This window comes from Elaeis guineensis, chromosome 7, assembly GCF_000442705.2.
Source record: "Elaeis guineensis isolate ETL-2024a chromosome 7, EG11, whole genome shotgun sequence".
NCBI lineage: Eukaryota > Viridiplantae > Streptophyta > Magnoliopsida > Arecales > Arecaceae > Elaeis > Elaeis guineensis.
The window spans coordinates 103808845-103828622 of record NC_025999.2 but is presented as its reverse complement, the minus strand read 5'-3'; the positions used below and the strand labels follow the sequence as shown (position 1 = coordinate 103828622).

Here is a 19778-nt window from a genome sequence, read left to right as displayed (position 1 = left end):
AATTAATTTTTATTTGATAAATTCAATCATAAGAAAAGGAGACTATAGATTGAATAGTCGATCCAATAAGCTATCCAGATAGCGAGGTAATTCAAAATCTTTTAGTTGAGGATCAGATCTAAGCAACTCGATAAGAAATTATGAAGTATATACTAGATTAAAGTCAATATCAAACAACAGAATTTATCAATAGTGGATAAGGATATTCGATATGGTCAGGGTGGGATCTGATATCTTGCATGGATATCGAAGTGATTTCGAGCTTCTTTAGATACATTATCTCGAGTTCATGCTAGGATCTATGGATCAAATAGACAGAGAAAGAGAAAGGATACAGAGAGATATGAGAGAGATCCCTTCTCTCTCTTTTTCTTTTTTCTTTTTCTTTTCTTTTCTTCTCTTCTTTCTTTTCTTGGTTGAACAAGGGAGCAAGAGCTAGTGGTGGTTCATGCTCTGACGAAGTGTAGTAGCACGACCGGATGTCCGGCAACAGACAATGGGGTGTGGCCGACGGTGGAGCGAAAACGGCCGACGATGAGGGCTGTTTGTCAAGAAAAATCATGAGGTAAAGCATGAAAAATAGGGAATTTTTTGTGATGGATTTTTGACAAGGCCACTGACCGACGATGAGGCTTTGGGCTACGAGGAGAAAGGAAAGAAGGAGAAAGGCTTACCTCAAGCTTTGGTGGCGTCTTGAGTTCGATTTCTGACGGGCACAAGCAAGGAAGGTCGTAGCTTCAATGAGACGAAAAAAGAAGAAAGAGACTCAATTTTCACCAATGGAGGGCCTGAGAGAGGGAAAGGGTTTTATTTATAAAGAGCCCTAAGATCTCGATGGCCTTAGGACTCCCATTCTTCTTAAGATTCATTAGAAAAGAAGACTCCGTTATCACAGACTATTTTGTCACGTAAAAAATTAGGTGAAATTATTCTAAAAAGCAGCAAGTATCTAACATAAAATAGAAGATAAGAGAGAGAGAAAAAAGAGATGCGCGAAATAAATTTCAAAGCATGCCATTTTAGTATCATGAAAGGATATGGAAAAGAATCAAGGTTACTAATGGCATAAGAGAATATTCTATTTTGAGGAAATTATTTTTGAAACTAGATGGCTATGTGTAAGGGATAAAAGCGGCATTAGCACTGACCAATAAGATGTAAACTTTTATACGAATACAAGCTAGTAATAACGGATGGCGTGAGTTAGGCATCTCTCCGAATGTTCAGGATGCATGTTACGCTCCTGAAAAAAAGATTGAATAGTGTGACCGTTCATTTGTTGAAAAAAAAAAAAAAGAAGAAAAAAAAAAAAGAAAGAAAGAAAAAAAAAGAATGAATGATGAATATTGTGGTCAGAAAGATGGTATATATATATATGCTAGTTTGATTTGCCGCTGGTTGCGATAGAGCAAACACAAAAGAGATGATGTGCTGGCGAGGGGACGAGAGGGGAGATAGGAAGGGAAGGAACCATTGTGAAGGTTGGCCAGAAAAATTGGAGGAGAGAGAGTTGACTAGGGAGGGTTTATCGCTCGAGTTGCTCGAAAGAGAAGAGAAGGGAGAGAGGGTGCGGCCGATACGAGAGTCCGAATCGGCGGCGAGGGGGTGGGGGATTCCCTGACGCCTCTCGGCGGCGTTTGGGCGAGAGAAAGGAGAGCGCGGAGGAGTTTCTTTTCGCTGGATTCGGTGGAATCATGTCGCAGAACAACTGGGAAGTTCATAAGATGTGAGCTTTCTGCCTCTTTTCCAACTTTTTCTTGCCTTTTCTTTTTTCAGGTTCGTGGAGCGTTTAGAGCTCGCCCAGGATGGGTTCTTTTTAATTTTTGACGTTTCTTGATAATTTCTTCCTTGGGATTGGGCTCTCCTTGCTGTGGGTTACCTTGCTTGGGGCGTTCTTGGAGGGGTTTGGAAGAATGGAGCTTTCTTCGTTGACTAATTCATTCTGGAATTCAGTCCTTTTTTTCGCTTTCAATGTGAAAAGCCGTTCTTTCTTCGCGTTGGTTTTAATTCTGAACGAGAGGTCCGATATTTCCCAAGTTGATTTTTTTTGTCGAATGTTCTAGAACCGGCGGTTTTATGGATGGATGACTTTTTATTTTCTCGTTCTGCGATTTTTTTTGGGGGAGGGAGGTGTGGGGCCTTTATTTTGGTTCTGGGTCTGCTTCCCTACACACCCTCTCGCACGGAATGCCTCTAGACTAATGTCCTTCTGGATTCTTTGGTAACTTGGATTTAGGTGTGTGCCGGAAGATTTGTCTTCTGGGTTCTTTGGTAACTTGGATTTAGGTGTTTGAACATTGTTTGCTGGTTTCTTTCTGTTGCTTTATTTATTTATTTATTTATTTATTTATTTTTGGCGTTATTTATCTTTTGTCCACTTAATCTTCTTCTCCTGTGTTCTTGAAGCTGTACGTTTTTCCTTATCCAAAAAAAAAAAAAAAAAGAAGCTGTAGATTTTTGTAACTTTTTCTTAGAAGATAATTCTTTGTACTTTATTCTCCTTTTTGGTTATTGAACGCCAATTAGGTAGTATTCTTAGTGGGCTTGAACTTGGAAGTTGTAATATTGTCTCTTTCTCGTGTGATCCTAGTGACAGGCTGGATGTGTATATTGATGATTATTTCATGAAGAGGACTTTGCATGCATCTGCAAACGCATTTCAAGCGGAGGCAAAGGTATCGTCAGATCCTGTTGGTGAGTAGTATGGGAATCTTAATATGGGCAGCGATGTTAGTGATGTTTTAGGTTTTGACTTTTCCTGATTTTAGTTTGCTTTTGATGCTAAATGCCATTGGTATTCAGCAATTGATGCTTCAGGTGGGTTTCTCTTTGAATGGTGTTTGGTTTTTTGGGATATTTTGATTGCAAGAAGCCAAGAACGAATGAAAAGCACTCAGATGTTGCTGCATCATACATACAGTCAAGCAGCTTTCTTTGTTTCATTTATGACCAGCCTTCCAACTACTCTTTATCTTTTCCATGTTAGTGAATTTTACTTGCATTACATTATTTGCTATTGCTTTGGATACTATGTCCTGTCTTGAGAATTCTGATCTCCTGCTTTGTTACTTGAATTATCTTGGGTCAGGGTCAAGTTTACTGAACTACATTTTCAAGATTCTTGTGAAATGTTAGTGGTGCTTTTGTGGAGCATTAATTGGTTTCATTGTAGACTTTCTGACTTAGTAGAATGCCTATTTGGTTCCTTTTAGTTTTTTGATGTTTCACAACGAATATTTTCAATATTACATCAATTATCGAGACTATCTTCGGACTATGTGTCTCTCGTTTATAGCTTTTAAACTGAGTGTTTGCAGCCAGAAATGCTTTTTGATGTTTAAGATTGGAGGTGTCAACAATCGATCTGGCCTTTAACCTAACCAAGATTTAATTCTTAATTTAAGTAGCCCTGATTTCTGGTATCTCTTGGAAGATCAAAGTACAGAATTGGCCTCAACTTTAAATTGCATCTGGCAGTTTCTTTTACTTTAAGGCTGAATTTATGTTTAGTAGGTTTCTTGCAATAAAATTTGGTGACGATGGCCCTTTTCTTCTGAAAAAAAAACTCTTGCTGAGATAGAGACCCTATTATGGTATAACCTATACAGTTTGTGGTTTATAAAGAATGCCACTTTTAGTTGGGTGCTATTTTTGGCAGACTCAACTAATTAAAGTTCAAGAACATCAGCAACAGAAACAGCAGCAGTAGCATCTTTAGCAACAGATTCAAATGCAACAACTTCTGCTATAGAGGCATCAGCAGCAACAGCAACAGCATCAACAACAACAACAGCAACATCAGCAGCTGCATAGAGAAGGAGACCATCTTTTAAGTGGGCTAGTTGCCAGTGATCCTTCAATGCAACAGAACACTGGAACTGCAAATGCCTTAGCAACAAAGATGTATGAGGGGCGATTGAAGTTGCCCTGAGAAAGGGATTCTCTGAATGAGTCATTTATCAAGGTATTCTCTCAGAATTAGACCTACTGCTCCATAAAATTCTCTTGGTGAAGTATTCATGCCTCATTGCTTTAAGATGACATCATTGATCATTAATTATTTGGAATTTTTGGGCTATAGCAGAGATTGTCCAGCTGTAGGATTCAAACAATGCTACAATGCTGAAGTTAGTTGCGATTTCAGGCCATTTATCAGTGTACCTAGGGCCTAAGAACTTACAATTTGAATTTTGAAAACTATGTGACAGCATGTGCTGGAGCAAGCATATAAATAACCTAGAGATCTTTGTGTACTTTGGACATGGTTGGTGGCAAAGATAGCGGAACCATCTTGAACTGTCCAGTTCGAGGTGTACCAAGCATGCAGGTGGCAAATCGGGATAGTTCTGGCAGTAGAAACAAGAAACCAATGAAGGAGGGGGAGAGGGAGAAGGAAACTGAGGAAGAGAGAGAGAGAGAGAGAGGGGAGGGTAGGGAAAGAGAGGGAAAGGGAGAGAGGGCCTCCAGAGTCTGTCAGAGGAGCTTTCACCTCTGTTTCGATATGGAGAAGGGCAAAGCCCCTCCTCCGGCCCTCCAACAGGTGCAACAGGCCTCTGATGGTCCTATCTCCCTCTCCCTTCCCTCTCTCTCTCTCTCTCTCTCTCTCTCTCTCTGTCTTTTCCTCTCTCCCATTCTCCCTCCGCCCTCTTTGCTTTTTTGGTGTGGGCCTGATATGGAACAGCATGGGGGCATCTTGAACTATGCTGCCAGCTGATCGATTTGGGCCCCAGTACTGGTGTCGCAAATCTTGGTTGGTAGGATACAAATTCTATAGTGTCTCCTTTGAAATTGTGCCCTTGTACATAGAGTCCAAGCAAATACTTAAAGAGATATAAAGAGCATTTCTGGAGAAAATGTTGGAGCTGAGAGAACTAGAGCCTCACGGATGGAGGCATCTCAGGGAGTTTCAATCTAATATAGAAAATTTACTGGTCTTGTAGTTTGCATGTTGTTATGTTGCCTCCATGTTGGATTGTAATCAGCTATTATAATGTAACATGCCATAGTATGCCACATGCATGCGTGTGCATTCAGATTTACCCACATGCCCCATGATGTTATTATCAAACAGCTCAAACCATGTGGCAGGAAGACCACATTGTGGATTGGCAGCAGTTAAACCTTCATGTGTATCTTTTTAATAAGTTTGTCCCACTTTTGGAGTCTTCTGTGCACCTAGGTTATGTTAGGTGCTAACCGTATCATGCAATGCAAGGTCTGCTGAACCATGCTGAAGCAGCATCGCTTTGAACATTGTGTACCATATAGATTGGTTGTTCTCTTAACTAAGGAGTGTGAAGACACTGATATGTTATATAAGTGAGATATAGGAGTACATCGTCATTGAACAAGTGACTCACCTGCGGAGTGTCCTACTGTCAAGAGCAGCTTGCGAAGAATATGGGCATAGGTATCCTTTCGATCTGAGATCACCACGGTGACTTGCAAGCAACTCACTGTGTTTTAGTATTGGACTATCTGAATTTCTAATTCAGTAACGCAAGATTTCTACGCACAGTCAAATACTTGTGGTAGTCGATGTGTGGATCAAGATAGGATTGATCCTTCCACATTTTAGAAGTTGATGCATCATTATATTTCAATTAAGTAAGATCTCCGTCGGAGCAATCTATGTGATGGATCACATGATTTGAAAAAAATTAAAATATAATGTGGATGACTAATCTAGGATTGACAGTTAAACCTTAGGTCGTCCTGAGCATTCAGGGTTAAAAGGATAAATTATGCGATAACCATATTCCATGGTTCTTGAGTGTTGTCTTGCAAACATTCGATTTATCCGGACGTGAGAAACTATTACTAGATGGTAATTTCAATTAGTACAGAAAATAGTTTTCTGTATTACCGGCTTAGTGTTCGAATCTATGAAGTCACGCACAAAGTCAGACAAAATAGGAAAGAATTGACTTAAGTCTATGTATTCAATTTGGAAATATGAGATTTGATTGAACAAATAGATTAGCTTAATTGAGAATTAAGTTAGAGGTCATACGGGATTAAACAAGTTGACTATGTCTAGCTAGCACTGAACATGAGATTCAGATTTAATTTTGGAGATGATAACGATTTGATCAATGATCCAAGAAATTTATGAGAGATTGAATTCAAGGGCTAATTAATTTCATATTAGATCTGATTTAATTAGGTTTGAATTGGGTTAAAATTCAAGTTAAACTTGGATCAGAATCCTAATTAGATTAGGATTGATAGGCTCTTCGAATCTGGTTCAAATCGGATCCAAAACGAGTCAAATCTAAGCCCATTTGATTTAGAACCAAAGAGTTCCATGAACCAAAGACTCTCTCTCATATGTTGGCCGATCAAAGAAAAGTGAGGCGCTAACTAAGTTGCCCCATATTTGAGTAGCGTGCGTGAAGGAAGTTCACGTGAAGAAAAGGGGTTGGTTCTCTCTTGGTTTCCTATTTGGATGTTGTTTGAATTTGATTCAAACTATATATCCTAAATTGGTTGGGACTTGGTCAATAAGGGGCGTCGCCCATAAGAAAGGAAGGCCTAACTACCGATGATTAAGACTTTGTTTGTGCGACAACATAGAGAAAAAATACGATGAGATATCATGAGGAAAAATAAGAAGAGAAGGGTGCTAATTCCTTTTGGGCGTGTTACGTGTAGACTCCCTAGGTGTCTTTCTTTCTTGGCATGAAGGTCCTATCCAAGATCCCTTCCAACCATGAGATAAGATCTCATTCCTCTCCTCGCTTCCTTTCTAAGGATTTATGCACAGGACTTCATCTCTCTTCCCTACGAAACCTGACGTGCGCACGAAGTAGAGGACCTGTGCTTTCAGACGTCGCAAGGCTTTGGATTCAAGCAAGAAACTCTCAATATTTGATCTCTATTTCACTGCAATCAAGATAAATATAAATGTTATATTACTACTAGTATCGAAAATTTTTTAGATGCACCTTAGCCATCCGATCGGATCGGATGAATTTTTCTTTCAGGAGAGAATGTTCATAATTTGTTGCTTGGTTCGGGTGTTAATCTTTTCACTAAAGCCAATATGGGATTTTTGAATATTGATTTGCTAACCAGACTGAATGCAGTATTTCAATAAGGTTTGTTTAAGATTTCGAGCATTCCGGGTAGTTGCTTGAGCTAGCAGGAGTAAATCATCAGCCAACATAAAATGAGAGATCAAGGGACCACCATTCGTCGGTTCATAAGCTCGGAGGCCTCCATACTCAGTAAGATGCTGCAGGGATCTAGGTAAAATATCAGAACATAAAACAAAGAGAGAGGGATAGAGGGCATCCCTGTCAAAGACCATCTGAGTACATGCACCAATCCATTGGAGTCCCATTCACAGTAACAGAGAAACAAGGATGAGTAACACAACACATAGTCCATCTAATAAAGATAGAATGGAAGCTGTAGTGGCCTAAGACTGCTTCAATGAATTGCCAAGACATCCTGTCATACGCCGTCTCTATGTCCGCTGTTAGGAGTAATTTGAAATGGACTGATGATGTGTGAAGATTTAAGCCCATTATGATCCATCGGATCCATATCAACACCTCTCAAGCAGCTTAATTGTTATGGTTTGTCTGACCTTTGGTTGGCAAATGTCTATCCCGATTTTTGATCGGAGGCTATTATGTCCGACCTCTCATTGGCATATTCTTGATGCGACTTCTGATCTAAAAGAGCTAGTTGGAGTGCACGCTTTAAGTAGTGCTGTCGCATGATTAATTATGACTCGTCCGACCCTTAGTCGGATGGTCCTTTGTCCGAATCCTGGATGGAAAAGGTTTGGTTCGATCCTTGGTCGGAGAACTTGCTGGTTGATCTCCAGTCGCATTCGATCCCTATATGGCTTGCATATCGGAACAATCTCTGATCAGCATAGCAACTGTAAGTTGGCTAGTCTTCCAAATCAATCCATCTAATTGAGCCTTGGTTGGAAAGTTATCAATCCTAACTCCTAGTCGGCACGCCACACTCTCTGATCTCTCCTCGAAAGCAGATTGATCAGGTCCAGATTTAAAAGGTAGGCGCCAACTGACCACGGCTGTCAATATTATCTAGGTGTAATCATCTGATCTTGAGAATCTTGCAGGTGCAACCGCTTGATCCTGAGAATCACAACTAAATAACCGCATCAGATTCGGCCAGCCTGTTTTTCAAAAACGGTTACACAGCCATCTTCTCTATAAATACACAAACCCCGAAGATCCAGATAAGTAATCCGTCTCAGAGAGCTAAAACTTTATTTTTCTATTTGCGTGTTTTGACTTGAGCATCGGAGGATCTTCGTCGGAGTACAATCCTCCGACCTAGACTTTTTTGTAGGTTGCTCCAACACCGCGCCTCTTTGTTTTCCAACATCAATCAGAAATAAGTCGCAATAGATAGAGAAGGGGCCGAATCTCAAGTCCTATAAAAAGAAGCAGACAATTTGGAAACTCTTAATGATGGCTCCACGCAGGACTTCCTCCCGACGAACCAACGCCTCCCCTTCCCGACAGGTGCAGAATGAAGTAAATCACTCTGCTGCTGCACCTCCAACGACGGTGGAAGTTCTTGCACCAGTTCAGCAACTCACAACGGTGACCATAGAGCAATTTAGCTTGCTTTTTTAATAGGTGCAACAACTCACGATTGTCGTTCAGACAGCGATCCAACCTCCACTGGCATCACAGTCGGTGAATCAAACCCAAATCCCTCCGGCCCAGCGATTGGCAGCGGATCAGATCCAAGAACCAAGAAGATGGCGGTCTCCGAATCCTCAGTCGGGGCATGATTCAACCCCCAGCCGACGATCTCCTTCGCGTTCTGAAGCGCATACCAACTGAGATGTGGAAGTTAAGCGAAGACTTTGAGAAATAGATCGAAAGATCCAGCAGATCTGCAACAATCCGTCAGCACCATCCGATAGGTTCGATTTCGAACTGCCTTTTGTGGCGAGCATCCTCCAGGAACCTATCCCACCAAACTTTAAGGTTCCTCAGCTAGAGAGCTATGACGGGACCTGAATAGCTTTCGAGCAGTCATGCTCCTTTAGGAAGCCTCCGATGCTATCCTGTGCTGAGCCTTTTCCTCCATTTTGAAGGGAGCAGTCCGACATTGGTATTTCAGTCGAAAGCCGATTTCTATTCGCTCTTTCCGGCAGTTGAGCTAAGCCTTTGCTGCCCATTTCATTACCAACCGGTGACCACAGAAGCACTCGGACTACCTCCAGACCATCAAACAGAAGGAAGGCGAGTTCATTCGATCTTATGTAGTTCGGTTCAACAGAGCTATGTTGGAAGTTCGCAGCCTATATCACTTGGTCGTAATGTCCGTCCTGAAAGACGGATTGTTAATGGGTGACTTCAAAAAGTTGTTGTTGGCTTCACCTTTCTTCGGGATTTTTCGAAAATGCTGGCTTGGGCAGAGAAATATGCTCGATTGGAAGATTCTCTGATGGAAGAAATCATCCGAATAACCCCAACTGTGGAGAATCAAGAGCAAAATGGGGCTCACTCTCCTAAATAAAATGGTAAAAATCACTGCCGTTTAAGATCTCTGTCGAGGAGAGAGAATATTTCATTGAGGAGGAATCATTCACCTTCGAGGTAGTTCGACGATCTCACTCCTTTGAATACTTCTAGGAGAGAGATTTTGATGGAGGTGCGAACTGAGCTGCTTCTGCCTCCAAAGATGGGACAAATTTGGAGCACCGCGATCTAGACAAGTATTGCCTCTATCATCGTGACCACGATCACGATACCGAAGATTATTACCAGCTCAAAGAAAAAATTAAGCATTTGATCCGAGAAGGGAGGCTGGATCGGTTCATCCGACGATAAGATCCTCCATGCTGATATTCTCTAAGGGAGGACAGCAGCAGCGGAGATGTCTCGCGCTTCAACAGCGACAGCGCCAGCCCCCTCAGCCTCAACCTCAACCGGTACCAGTGCAACCACAAGCGGAGGGGCAGGCGGTAGTAGAAGATCGACCCCTGCAGGATGAAATTGACATGATAACTGGAGGATCGTCTGGATCGGTGGAGCCATATGCGGTGAAGAGGCCTCGGCTCAAGGAGCCAATGATCTTTACCGAACAAGATGCTGAAGGTGTACAAATCCTGCACAATGATGCGGTGGTTATTACTGCTAATATCGCTGACTATAATGTACACCGTATTTTTATCGATAATGAAAGTTCTGTTGACATTTTGTACTTTATTATTTTCACTGCAATGGGGTTTATTCTAGAATAGTTAAATAAATTTAGTACTCCGATCCAAGATTTCTCTGAAAGTTCGAAAATTTCGGAGGGAACCATCAGACTTTCTTACAGTGGAAACCAAACCCAGGCAGGTGACCATCCACGTTGATTTTCTTGTGCTTAACGTACCGTCAGCCTACAATCCAATACTTGGCCGACCAAATCTAGGGGCGTTGAAGGTGGTGGTGTCGAGCTATCACTTGATGATGAAGTTTCTGACGGAAGCTAGAGTGGGGCAAGTCCGAGGCAATCAAGCCATGGCCCGACAGTGTTTCGCTGCTAAACTGCAGATGGAGGAACAACTGGCGGCGCTCCAACCTGAACTCCCAATAGATTTGGATGCCCGCGGTAATCTGGCTGGAGAGCATGCTCGGCCATCCGAGGATCTAGTGGAGGTCCCTTTGAGGAAAGAAAATCTCCATCAAATAGTAAAAATCGGGTCATCCATAGATCAGGTAACCAAAACTCGACTAACTGCTCTGTTGCAGAAAAATGTGGGCCTATTTGCTTGGACGGTGGCAGATATGCTTGGCATGGATTCGAAGGTGATGACCCATCACTTGGGAGTGGATCCGACCTTCCATAGAAGAAGAGAAGATTTTCCTCAGAGCGTCAGAAAATAATTGCTAAGAAGGTAGACAAGCGGATCAAAGCCGGCTTCGTCCGAGAAGCAATGTACCCTGACTGGCTTGCTAATGTGGTGCTAGTCAAGAAGGCGAATAAAAAATGGTGCATGTGCATCGACTTCACTAACCTGAATAAAATCTGTCCCAAAGATAGCTATCCTCTCCCTCGGATAGATCAATTGGTGGATGCCACTTCTGGGCACGAGCTCTTCATCTTCATGGATGCCTTCTTTGATTATAATCAAATTCGGATGGCACTTGAGGATGAGAAAAAAATGGCCTTTATTACTGACTCTGGGCTCTACTGTTACAAGGTGATGCCCTTTGGACTAAAAAATGTCAGGGCAACATGCCAGCAACTAGTAAATAAGATATTCAAAAATCAAATTGGTCGCAATATGGAGGTCTATGTGGATGATATGTTGGTAAAAAGTCGAGCCACCTCAGATCACATAGCCAACCTTCAAGAAATCTTCGGCACCCTACACCAATTTCAAATGTGGCTGAATCCCGCAAAATGTGCCTTCGGAGTTAGCTCTGGAAAGTTTCTCGAATTTATAGTCTCCCGATGAGGAATTGAGACGAATCCGGAGAAGATTAAGGCGATTCTGGAGACGTCTCCACCAAAAAATGTAAAAGAAGTCCAGCAACTCACTGGAAGGATCGTCTCACTTAATTGTTTCGTCTCCAGATCAGCTGAGAGATGTTTATCTTTCTTCCAAACCCTCTAAGTAGCCGAGGGACTTTCAATGGACGATTAAGTATCAAAAAGCATTTGAGGAGTTGAAACAATATCTTAATTCGGCATCCTTGCTTATAAAGCCCCAATTTGGAGAAGAATTGCTACTCTATCTTGCCGTATCTTCGGCAGCAATTAGTTCAGTTCTCATTCGGGAAGAAAGATGAATCAAAAAATCAGTATATTACTCAAGTAAGGTCTTTCAAGATACAGAGATCAGGTACACAAAGTTGAAAAAATTAATATTTGCTCTAATCGTCACGGCAAAGAAGTTTTGATTCTATTTTCAAGCTCATACAATAGTGTTACTCACGGATCAGCCGATTAAAGCAGTCCACCATCCGAACATGTCGGGATGGGTTGCAAAATGGGTCTTACAACTCTTCGAGTTTGACATTAAGTTCCATCCAAGGTCTTCAATTAAAGCTTAGGTCTTGACGGACTTCGTCTATGAGTGCACCATCCCTGACGAGAAGGGCTCAGAGGCTGCGGAGGGTAGCTCAATGGCGCTAGAGGAATAAATAAATATGAACTTTGATCCTCAAGACCAGTGGATTCTTCATGTGGATGGATTCTCCAATTCATCAGGATTAGGAGCTGGGATCATCTTAACAGGATCGGAAGATGATGTGGCAGAGTATGCTCTGCGGTATCAATTTTCAGCCACCAACAACGAAGTAGAGTATGAGGCTTTAATTGTCGGGCTTAGACTTGCAAAAGATGTGAGAGTCAAACATTTGAAGATCTTCAGTGACTCTCAACTGGTGATAGAACAAGTCAAGGGTGAATATGAAGCTCGAAAGAAAAACATGAAGAGGTACCTCGAAAAGATAAAAGAATTGGCCACATCTTTTTTAAGCTTTAATATCCAACAGGTACCTCGGACACAAAAAACACGGACGGATGCGCTGTCAAAGCTAGCAGCCTCTCTACCGTCCGAATTCTAAAAGAAAACTTACATCGAGATATTGAAAATCTCAAGCTTGGAAGAACCTCTTGCTATCCAGCAGATTGATGAAGAGCTTTGCTGGATCGACTCCTTGCTAAAGTACCTCAGGTCAGATGAATTACCATCTGATAGCCAAAAAGTTCGAAAAATCCACAAGCAGGCTGTCTACTATGTGTTTCATGACGACAAGCTGTATAAGCGGTCCTTCTTTCTTCCACTTCTGAGGTGTTTGCGACCGTCCAAAACAGACTATGCACTAAGAGAGGTCCACGAGGAGATTTGTGAAAATCATTTGGGCGCAAAGACTCTTCTTACAAAATCCTCCAGCAAGGCTATTATTGACCTTCGATGCAAAAAGATGCCTCCGATTTTGTCAGAAGGTGCGATCGCTGTCAGAGGATTTTCAATGTTCAGCATCAACCAGTGGTTCTCCTTGCTTCTATCGCCGCTCCATGACCTTTCACTCAATGGAGAATGGACATTTTGGGTCTCTTTCCTCAGGCCTTAGATAAGCGTAAATTTCTCTTGGTGGCTATTGATTACTTCACAAAGTGGATGGAGGTCGAGCCCCTAGCCCATATAACAGAGGCTAAGGTTAAGAACTTCATCTGAAAATTCATTATTTGCCGCTATGATTTTTCGAGAGTGCTGGTTACTGATGATAGTAGACAGTTCAGCGGCTTCCAGCTCTAAGAATTTTGTAAAGATCTTGGAATTGAACAACGCTTCACTTCAGTTGGACACCCATAGACAAATAGGGAGGCTGAAGTGACGAACAAAACTCTCTTGCAAGGCCTGAAGGCTAGACTTAATCGAACTGGGAGGTCTTGGGCGGACGAGCTGTATCATATGTTGTGGGCATACCGAACAACTCAGAGGATTTCGATCGGAGAAACTTCATTCAACCTTACATTCGAATTCGAAGCAGTTATACCGATTGAGATCGGACTTCCTTCCCTCAAGATCGAAGAGTACAACGAGGACACTAATTTAGAATGGTTGCGAATCAACCTTGATCTAATTAAGGAGAGTAGGGAATGAGCTGCTGTGCGAATGGCCTCCTATCAACAAAGGATGGCCAAATACTACAATTCTCGAGTCAAATCTAAAAAATTTTGAGTCGGTGATCAGGTGCTGCGGTATATCGAAGTCTCACAGTTTATGGAGGGGGGAGAGCTATCGCCTAATTGGGAAGATCTTTATCAAGTGGATGAGATGCTATGCCCCGGAACTTATAAACTGAGGCAGCTTGATGGAACTCCACTCCAAAGATCATGGAACTTTGCTAACCTCCATATGTATTACTAGTGATATTGTAATTGTACTAAAGTATATGCATGAATGAATGCTCCAATTTGTCAACGTCAGTACTTCCACATATAAATGAGAGTAATACCAATGAGGGGCTTATATTTAAACTCAGCCTTTGATCGGCCTCGAAATGTTAAAAATCTTTGATCGGCTTATTTTTAAACTAAACTTTTGATCGGCCTCAAGATGTTAAAAATTTTTGATCGGCTTATATTTAAACTTGATCTTTGATCAGCTTCGAGATGTTAAAAGCTTTTCATCGGCTTATATTTAAACTCGGCCTTTGATTGGTCTCGAGATGTTAAAAGTCTTTGATCGACTTATATTTAAACTCGGTCTTTGATCGGCATTGAGATGTTAAAAATCTTTGATCGGCTTATATTTAAACTCGATCTTTGGTTAGCCTGAAAATTCTAAAAGCCTAAGATCAGTTATAACTATCCCTATTCTAGCGTCGAAGGCAAAAAAAAAAGGTACTAATACGTAACCTGAGGATTTGCGTCATATAGCTACTCCCTCAGTCTGATTCTCAAACTCAGGAGTAAGGGGGTAGCATTATGAAGATTAAAATTTTATTAAGATAAAGCTTTTACGTTTTACGGTGATCATATGGAGTCAGCGTGATTCAAAAAATAACAATATAAAAAAATATATGAATGCATGATTGGAAAAGTTATAACTTTATTCCAACAAAAAGCATTTACAAGAGTTTAGTCAGCTCTTTGTTTGACATTACAAAATGAAGAAAAGAAAAAAAATTGACTACTCGGTTGGTGGGGCATCGTCGGCTGGTTGCACTTCGTCAACTCCGAAAATTATCCTGTCATCAAGATCTTCGACGTGCCACGCTCTACGGAGAATCACGAATTTGAAAAATATGTATGTATTCCCTCGCTTCTTGCGTAGCTGCATTAAAGCATCTTCCATGTCCATCTCAGGATTGGGCAGCTCGGACAGATCAAGTTGTGGGTATAAAATTTGAATTGCATTCCGACAAAAGCTGCAGTCAGAATGGCGCCCGATAGCAAAGGTCGTGCAGATCATCAACTGAGAATTGTTCATTAGCTACTCATAAGATCGAAAAGAAGAAGCTCTTTCTCCTCCTGTTGGAGATCGGCCTTCTGGTTCCTGCTCTCCCGCTCGAGATCTTTCGTCATGAGAGACTAGAAGAGATTTTTTTGAGCCGACGTCGGCGATGGGAGCAGTCACTTAGATACCTCATTATTGTACGTCCCTGAGAGCGGTGACGATCTTGTTGCTATTCAACGCTTTTTATAACTTTGAAATTTTCTCTTTGGCATTGCAGAGTTCATCTTGAAGTTACAATGTCCGCTCGGATCTCATCCATCCAAATTCTCTACACTTAATCAAGGACTTCAAGGTGCGGATTTCTCCATGGGTAAAGTCAAGCTGACAATGATATACAGTCAACTTCGTCACTACGCCCCAAAACTGTTTTCCCGCTACGTCGGATATCCTGTGCATCTCTTCGACCAATCATGCATTCTCGGTACTACGTGCTACAACTCCTCGTCGAATCTCTTGTTGAAGTCTACCGACTTCTTTCTCGGCCTCATCAAGTTTTTTTTAAGCCTTTTGAAGTCTCTTTCCTCGATTGACAGCCTTTCTTTTGAAAAACTGAAGTTTCTTCTCCAAACTCTTGATGTGAGCTTTAATTTTGAGCACCATCACTGGAGAAAGAGAAGTGGCCAGTAATGGAGCAGCAGCTACCGGACCAATGTCACAAACATTTTTCATCAACTATGCAAACAATTGAAAGTGGTGAATTCAAAAAAACTTGTAATTTCATTTCATTAAACAAAAGTTTCTTACAAAAATAGACAAAAAGAAAAAGAAAGCATAAATGACCCCACTCACTCCTAGGTTCGCTAGAGGAAAGTCTTGCCCAGAAAAGGGATTCATCAGACAAAAGCTCATCCAGATGAGGAGCGTTGCGATCCAGGAGATCCTTAAATCTTTTTTTTTCTGGACACTTAACTCTACGGGCTTCAAGGATGAAACTTCGATCCGACCTCAGTCCGGAAGTCCTCAGTCATCTATCAAAGCACAAGAAACAAAAAAGAAACGGCTCTTCCATCTATGAATGGATGAGAGAGCATCAGAGATCAAAGAAGTGACACCGCTCTAGGAGGAAACATATAGCTAGTCGGTGTATGGGTGTTTCTTCAGTGTGAAGAGAGCTCGAAAAAGAAAAATCGAAGATCAGACTTCCGTCTGAGAGCAAAGTACAAGAAATTCTATGATATATCTGAAAGAATTTGGGAATACAGCATAGAAAGCGATCCCATAGAATCTAAAAAGCTCAAAGATGATGGAAAAAATGAAAAATTTAAGATCTTTGACACTGTTAATCGATTTGGAGGTGGATTGTGAACTCGAGCAACAGAATCAGGAAGGTCAAGATGGAATTCATTTGGAATAGAGTGTTGGGCTCGGAGCAACTCCAGATCACTTAAGGTCAACTCGGATTGAATCTCATCGGGTCCAGCCAAAGGGTTGGTTTTGGACTTAGGGTTTTTTGGATCCTTCGCTTCTCTCGCATGGGTCTCTCACTCAGAGTTTTCGGAATCTGCCATGGAGACAGAAACCTAAGGATAAACGAAAGGAAGAAAAAACCTAGAAGAAGGTAAGAGGGACTTACCTTCGAGTAAAGGATCAAGAGGAAGCGGCCATCTTCCGAGAGCCCTTCACATGGTGGAGGAAGAAAAACTAGCTTTGGGAGCTTCGGAGCAAGAAAAATGGCAAAGAGAGATTTTCGCAGGAGCCGACAGGATAAGGAGAAATAAAATAAAAAAAGCCGTCCCTTTAAATAGAAGAACGCACATCTTTCGGAGGACATCAAATCGATATGAATTTCTAAAATGGACCATGCGTCAAGTCTTCATTAGCTCAAAGCTGACCGACGATCTCCACATTTAATACGTCTCAGCAGAGAAGAGTGGCGTCTGCATAGATTTCAAAAATTTCATCATTAGTTTGATAACTTTTTTATCTGTAAAATCATGCGTAGACATTTGGTTTAAAAAGAGCCTTTCACATCTCCGGTCATTTAGAATGCCAAAATAAATACTCCCATAGTCTGACTAGAGCTTGGACTAAAGAGTAGGAGGTATTTGTCAGGAGTAATTTGGAATGGACTGATGATGTATGAAGATTTAAGCCCATTATGACTCATCAGGTCTATATCAGTATCTCTGAAGCGGTCTAATTATTGTAGTTTGTCCGACCTCTGATCGGCAAATGTCTGTCCCGATCTTTGGTCGGAAGCTATTCTATCCGACCTCGTCGGCATGTTTTTGATCCGACTTCTGATCTAAAAGAGCTAGTCGGAGTATACATCTTATGCAGTACAGTCACATGCTTGATTATGACTCGTCCGACCCCTAGTCGGATGGTTCTTTGTTCGAATCCTGGACGGAAAAGATTTGGTCTGACCCTTGGTCGGAGAACTTGCTGGTCGATCTCCAGTCGCATCTGATCCCTACATGGCTTGCATATCGGAATAAAATCTGGTCAGCATAATAACTGCAAGTTGACTAGTCTTTTGGATCAATCCATCTAACCGAGCCTTGGTCGGAAAGCTATCAATCCCAACTCCTAGTCAACACATCACACTCTCTGATCTTTCCTCGGAAGCAGATTGATCAGGTCCAGATTCAAAAGACGGGCACCAACTGAGCATAGCTGTCAATACTATCTGGGTGTAACCGTCTGATTCTGAGAATTATAACCAAATAATCGCAACAGATTCGGTCAGTCTGTCTTTCAAGAACGGTTACACAGCCGTCTCCTCTATAAATACTCAAACCCTGAGGATCCCGATAAGTAATCTATCTTAGAGAGCTAAAATTTTGCTTCTCTATTTGCGCGTTCTGACTTGAGCATCAGAGAGTCCTCGTCGGAACACGATCCTTTGGTTCGAACTTTTTTGCAGGTTGCTCTAGCACTGTACCTCCTTGTTTTCCGACATCAACCAGAAACAAGCCGCAACATCTGCCTTAATAATCATGAGAGATTGCGAGGCGAAGCTCTACTCATGGAATGGAAGATTTCCAGGGCAACCATGATATTCTCCGAGATATTCTTGTCCGGCACAGAGGCACTCTGTTCTGTAGAGACAAGATCTGGGATGAGAGGCTTGAGATGATAACCAGCAGCTTCGCCACCAGATTATAAAGGGTATTACACAGGCTAATGGGTCTGTAGTCCTTAACATCCTTTGGATTTTCTTTCTTAGGAATAAGAACGATGCAAGTATTTTTTTCATTGTCGAGGCATTTTTCCCAATCTGAAAACCTCCTGAATTGCAGTAAGAACCTCATTTCTGATGGTAGACCAAAAGTATTTAAAGAACAATGGTTGGAATCCCGAGGGACCAGAAGTCCAATCAGATTGCATCTGCGAGAGAGCGTCAATGATTTCATCATCCATCACCTGATTTTGAGTTGGGCTAACTCTAATTTAGATCAAGGGAAGCTCAATATGAGGACATTGCTGATGACTGTTCCAGTGGCTATCGAAGTAATGATATATTGTATCAGTAATTTCTTTGGTATCAGTAGTAAGTTGCGCATCTAACTTGTTGATAGAGTTGATTCTGTTCTTCCTCCGATGCATAATGGCAGACTGATGAAAGAAGGTAGTATTGAGATCACCTTTATTGAGCCATCTGATGCGAGATTTCTGACGCCAATAAATTTCTTGGAGTTTAAGAGTCCGGCTATGCTCAGCGATCTTCCTCGATAGGGCACTTTGAATACGTACATCCTTTCCAGCATATCTAACTTCATCCTTCCGTGGGCATTGGATTTGATCCTCTAGTCGTTTAGCCTTGTCGAATAAGTTGCCAATATATTCCCAGTTCCATTTTTGCAAAGGCTGACGAGTATTGCGGAGAAGATGGGATAATGCGAATACCAGCAGACTCTCGTTGTGGTGCACGCCAAGCTGTTCGCACAACCTCCCTCATTCCATGAACTGATGGCCAAAACTTATGAAATCTGAGAGGAGCACGGGTTTGGTGATCACGATTGACGAGCACTCTGAGCAGCAGGGGGCAGTGATCTAGAGAAGTGTCTCTAGTAAAAGGCATTTTCACCATATTGGAGTGGGGCCAAATGGGGGTAGGGTCCGCCCTTGAGAGTTTCCATTGTAATGATTGAGATGATCATGGCTTAGATTGTCTTATTTGTTATTTGAATTATATGATGTGATTATGACATGAGGATGAAAGATCAATGTAATCTCTAATGATTGTTTTCCGGCTAGCGGAAAAACCAAGGACGGTTTAGAGAGATTTTTACATAATGATATGAAGGCCTTTTCCAATTATTTTAAACCTCACATGGTTTTGCATGCTTGATTGAGCTCAGATCGCTAAAAACTCGGTTACTCATGGAAATCCTTGAGCTTTTGTGCAGTCTCTTGAACTCTGGGATATGTGTATGAGAGCAAGACCCATGACTCTTCCAGCTCATGAAGGACTCATTGCGGCCTTAGCAGTGTCGAATGTAGCATCTGCAAGTCATGACAAGTTTGTTAAGCTGTGGAAGTGAATCCTACTTGCGAGGAGCATACGTCTGGTGCGTAGCTTGGGAGGCTAGCTCTGATTATGATGATTTGTTGTTGCGGTGTGGCCCAGCTATGCTAGGCCTGTTTGCCGCTTAGCTACATCTAAGTCTTTTCATTGAAATTGGCGCGGGTGGACCTGGTAGACATCCATCATACTTTTATTTGTTCAACAGGTCATGGTTTTGTATATTGCCTTTTGTGGATTATATTGATTTAATAGCGCTTGTTTTTCGTCATCATTTCTTTTTGTTGCTAGCTTTTCATTATTTCATGCTTCATTGCATGCTGAAATGCTTCAGAATTGATT

At 41.7% G+C, this 19778-nt stretch overlaps 1 protein-coding gene across 5 annotated transcripts; it reads left to right on the top strand.

Moving 5' to 3' along the window:
• Positions 1 to 1234: 1234 nt before the first annotated feature.
• On the top strand, positions 1235 to 19742 carry LOC105047869 (transcriptional corepressor LEUNIG). 5 transcript variants are annotated; one of them, XR_012142581.1, is made up of 5 exons: positions 1256 to 1726; positions 2591 to 2694; positions 2803 to 2981; positions 3659 to 3964; positions 19321 to 19742. XR_012142581.1 is itself a non-coding variant. In XM_073260605.1 (4 exons), exons 1-4 carry the CDS (start codon positions 1695 to 1697, stop codon positions 3707 to 3709), a joined length of 360 nt encoding a protein of 119 aa, XP_073116706.1. In that variant the 5' UTR covers positions 1235 to 1694; the 3' UTR covers positions 3710 to 19742. The 5 variants fall into 5 exon arrangements, 2 of the variants coding, with proteins under 2 accessions (XP_073116706.1, XP_073116705.1); XR_012142583.1 differs by having other exon boundaries at positions 1259 to 1726; positions 4209 to 19742; XR_012142582.1 differs by having other exon boundaries at positions 1259 to 1726; positions 4085 to 19742.
• The last annotated feature ends 36 nt before the right edge of the window (positions 19743 to 19778 follow it).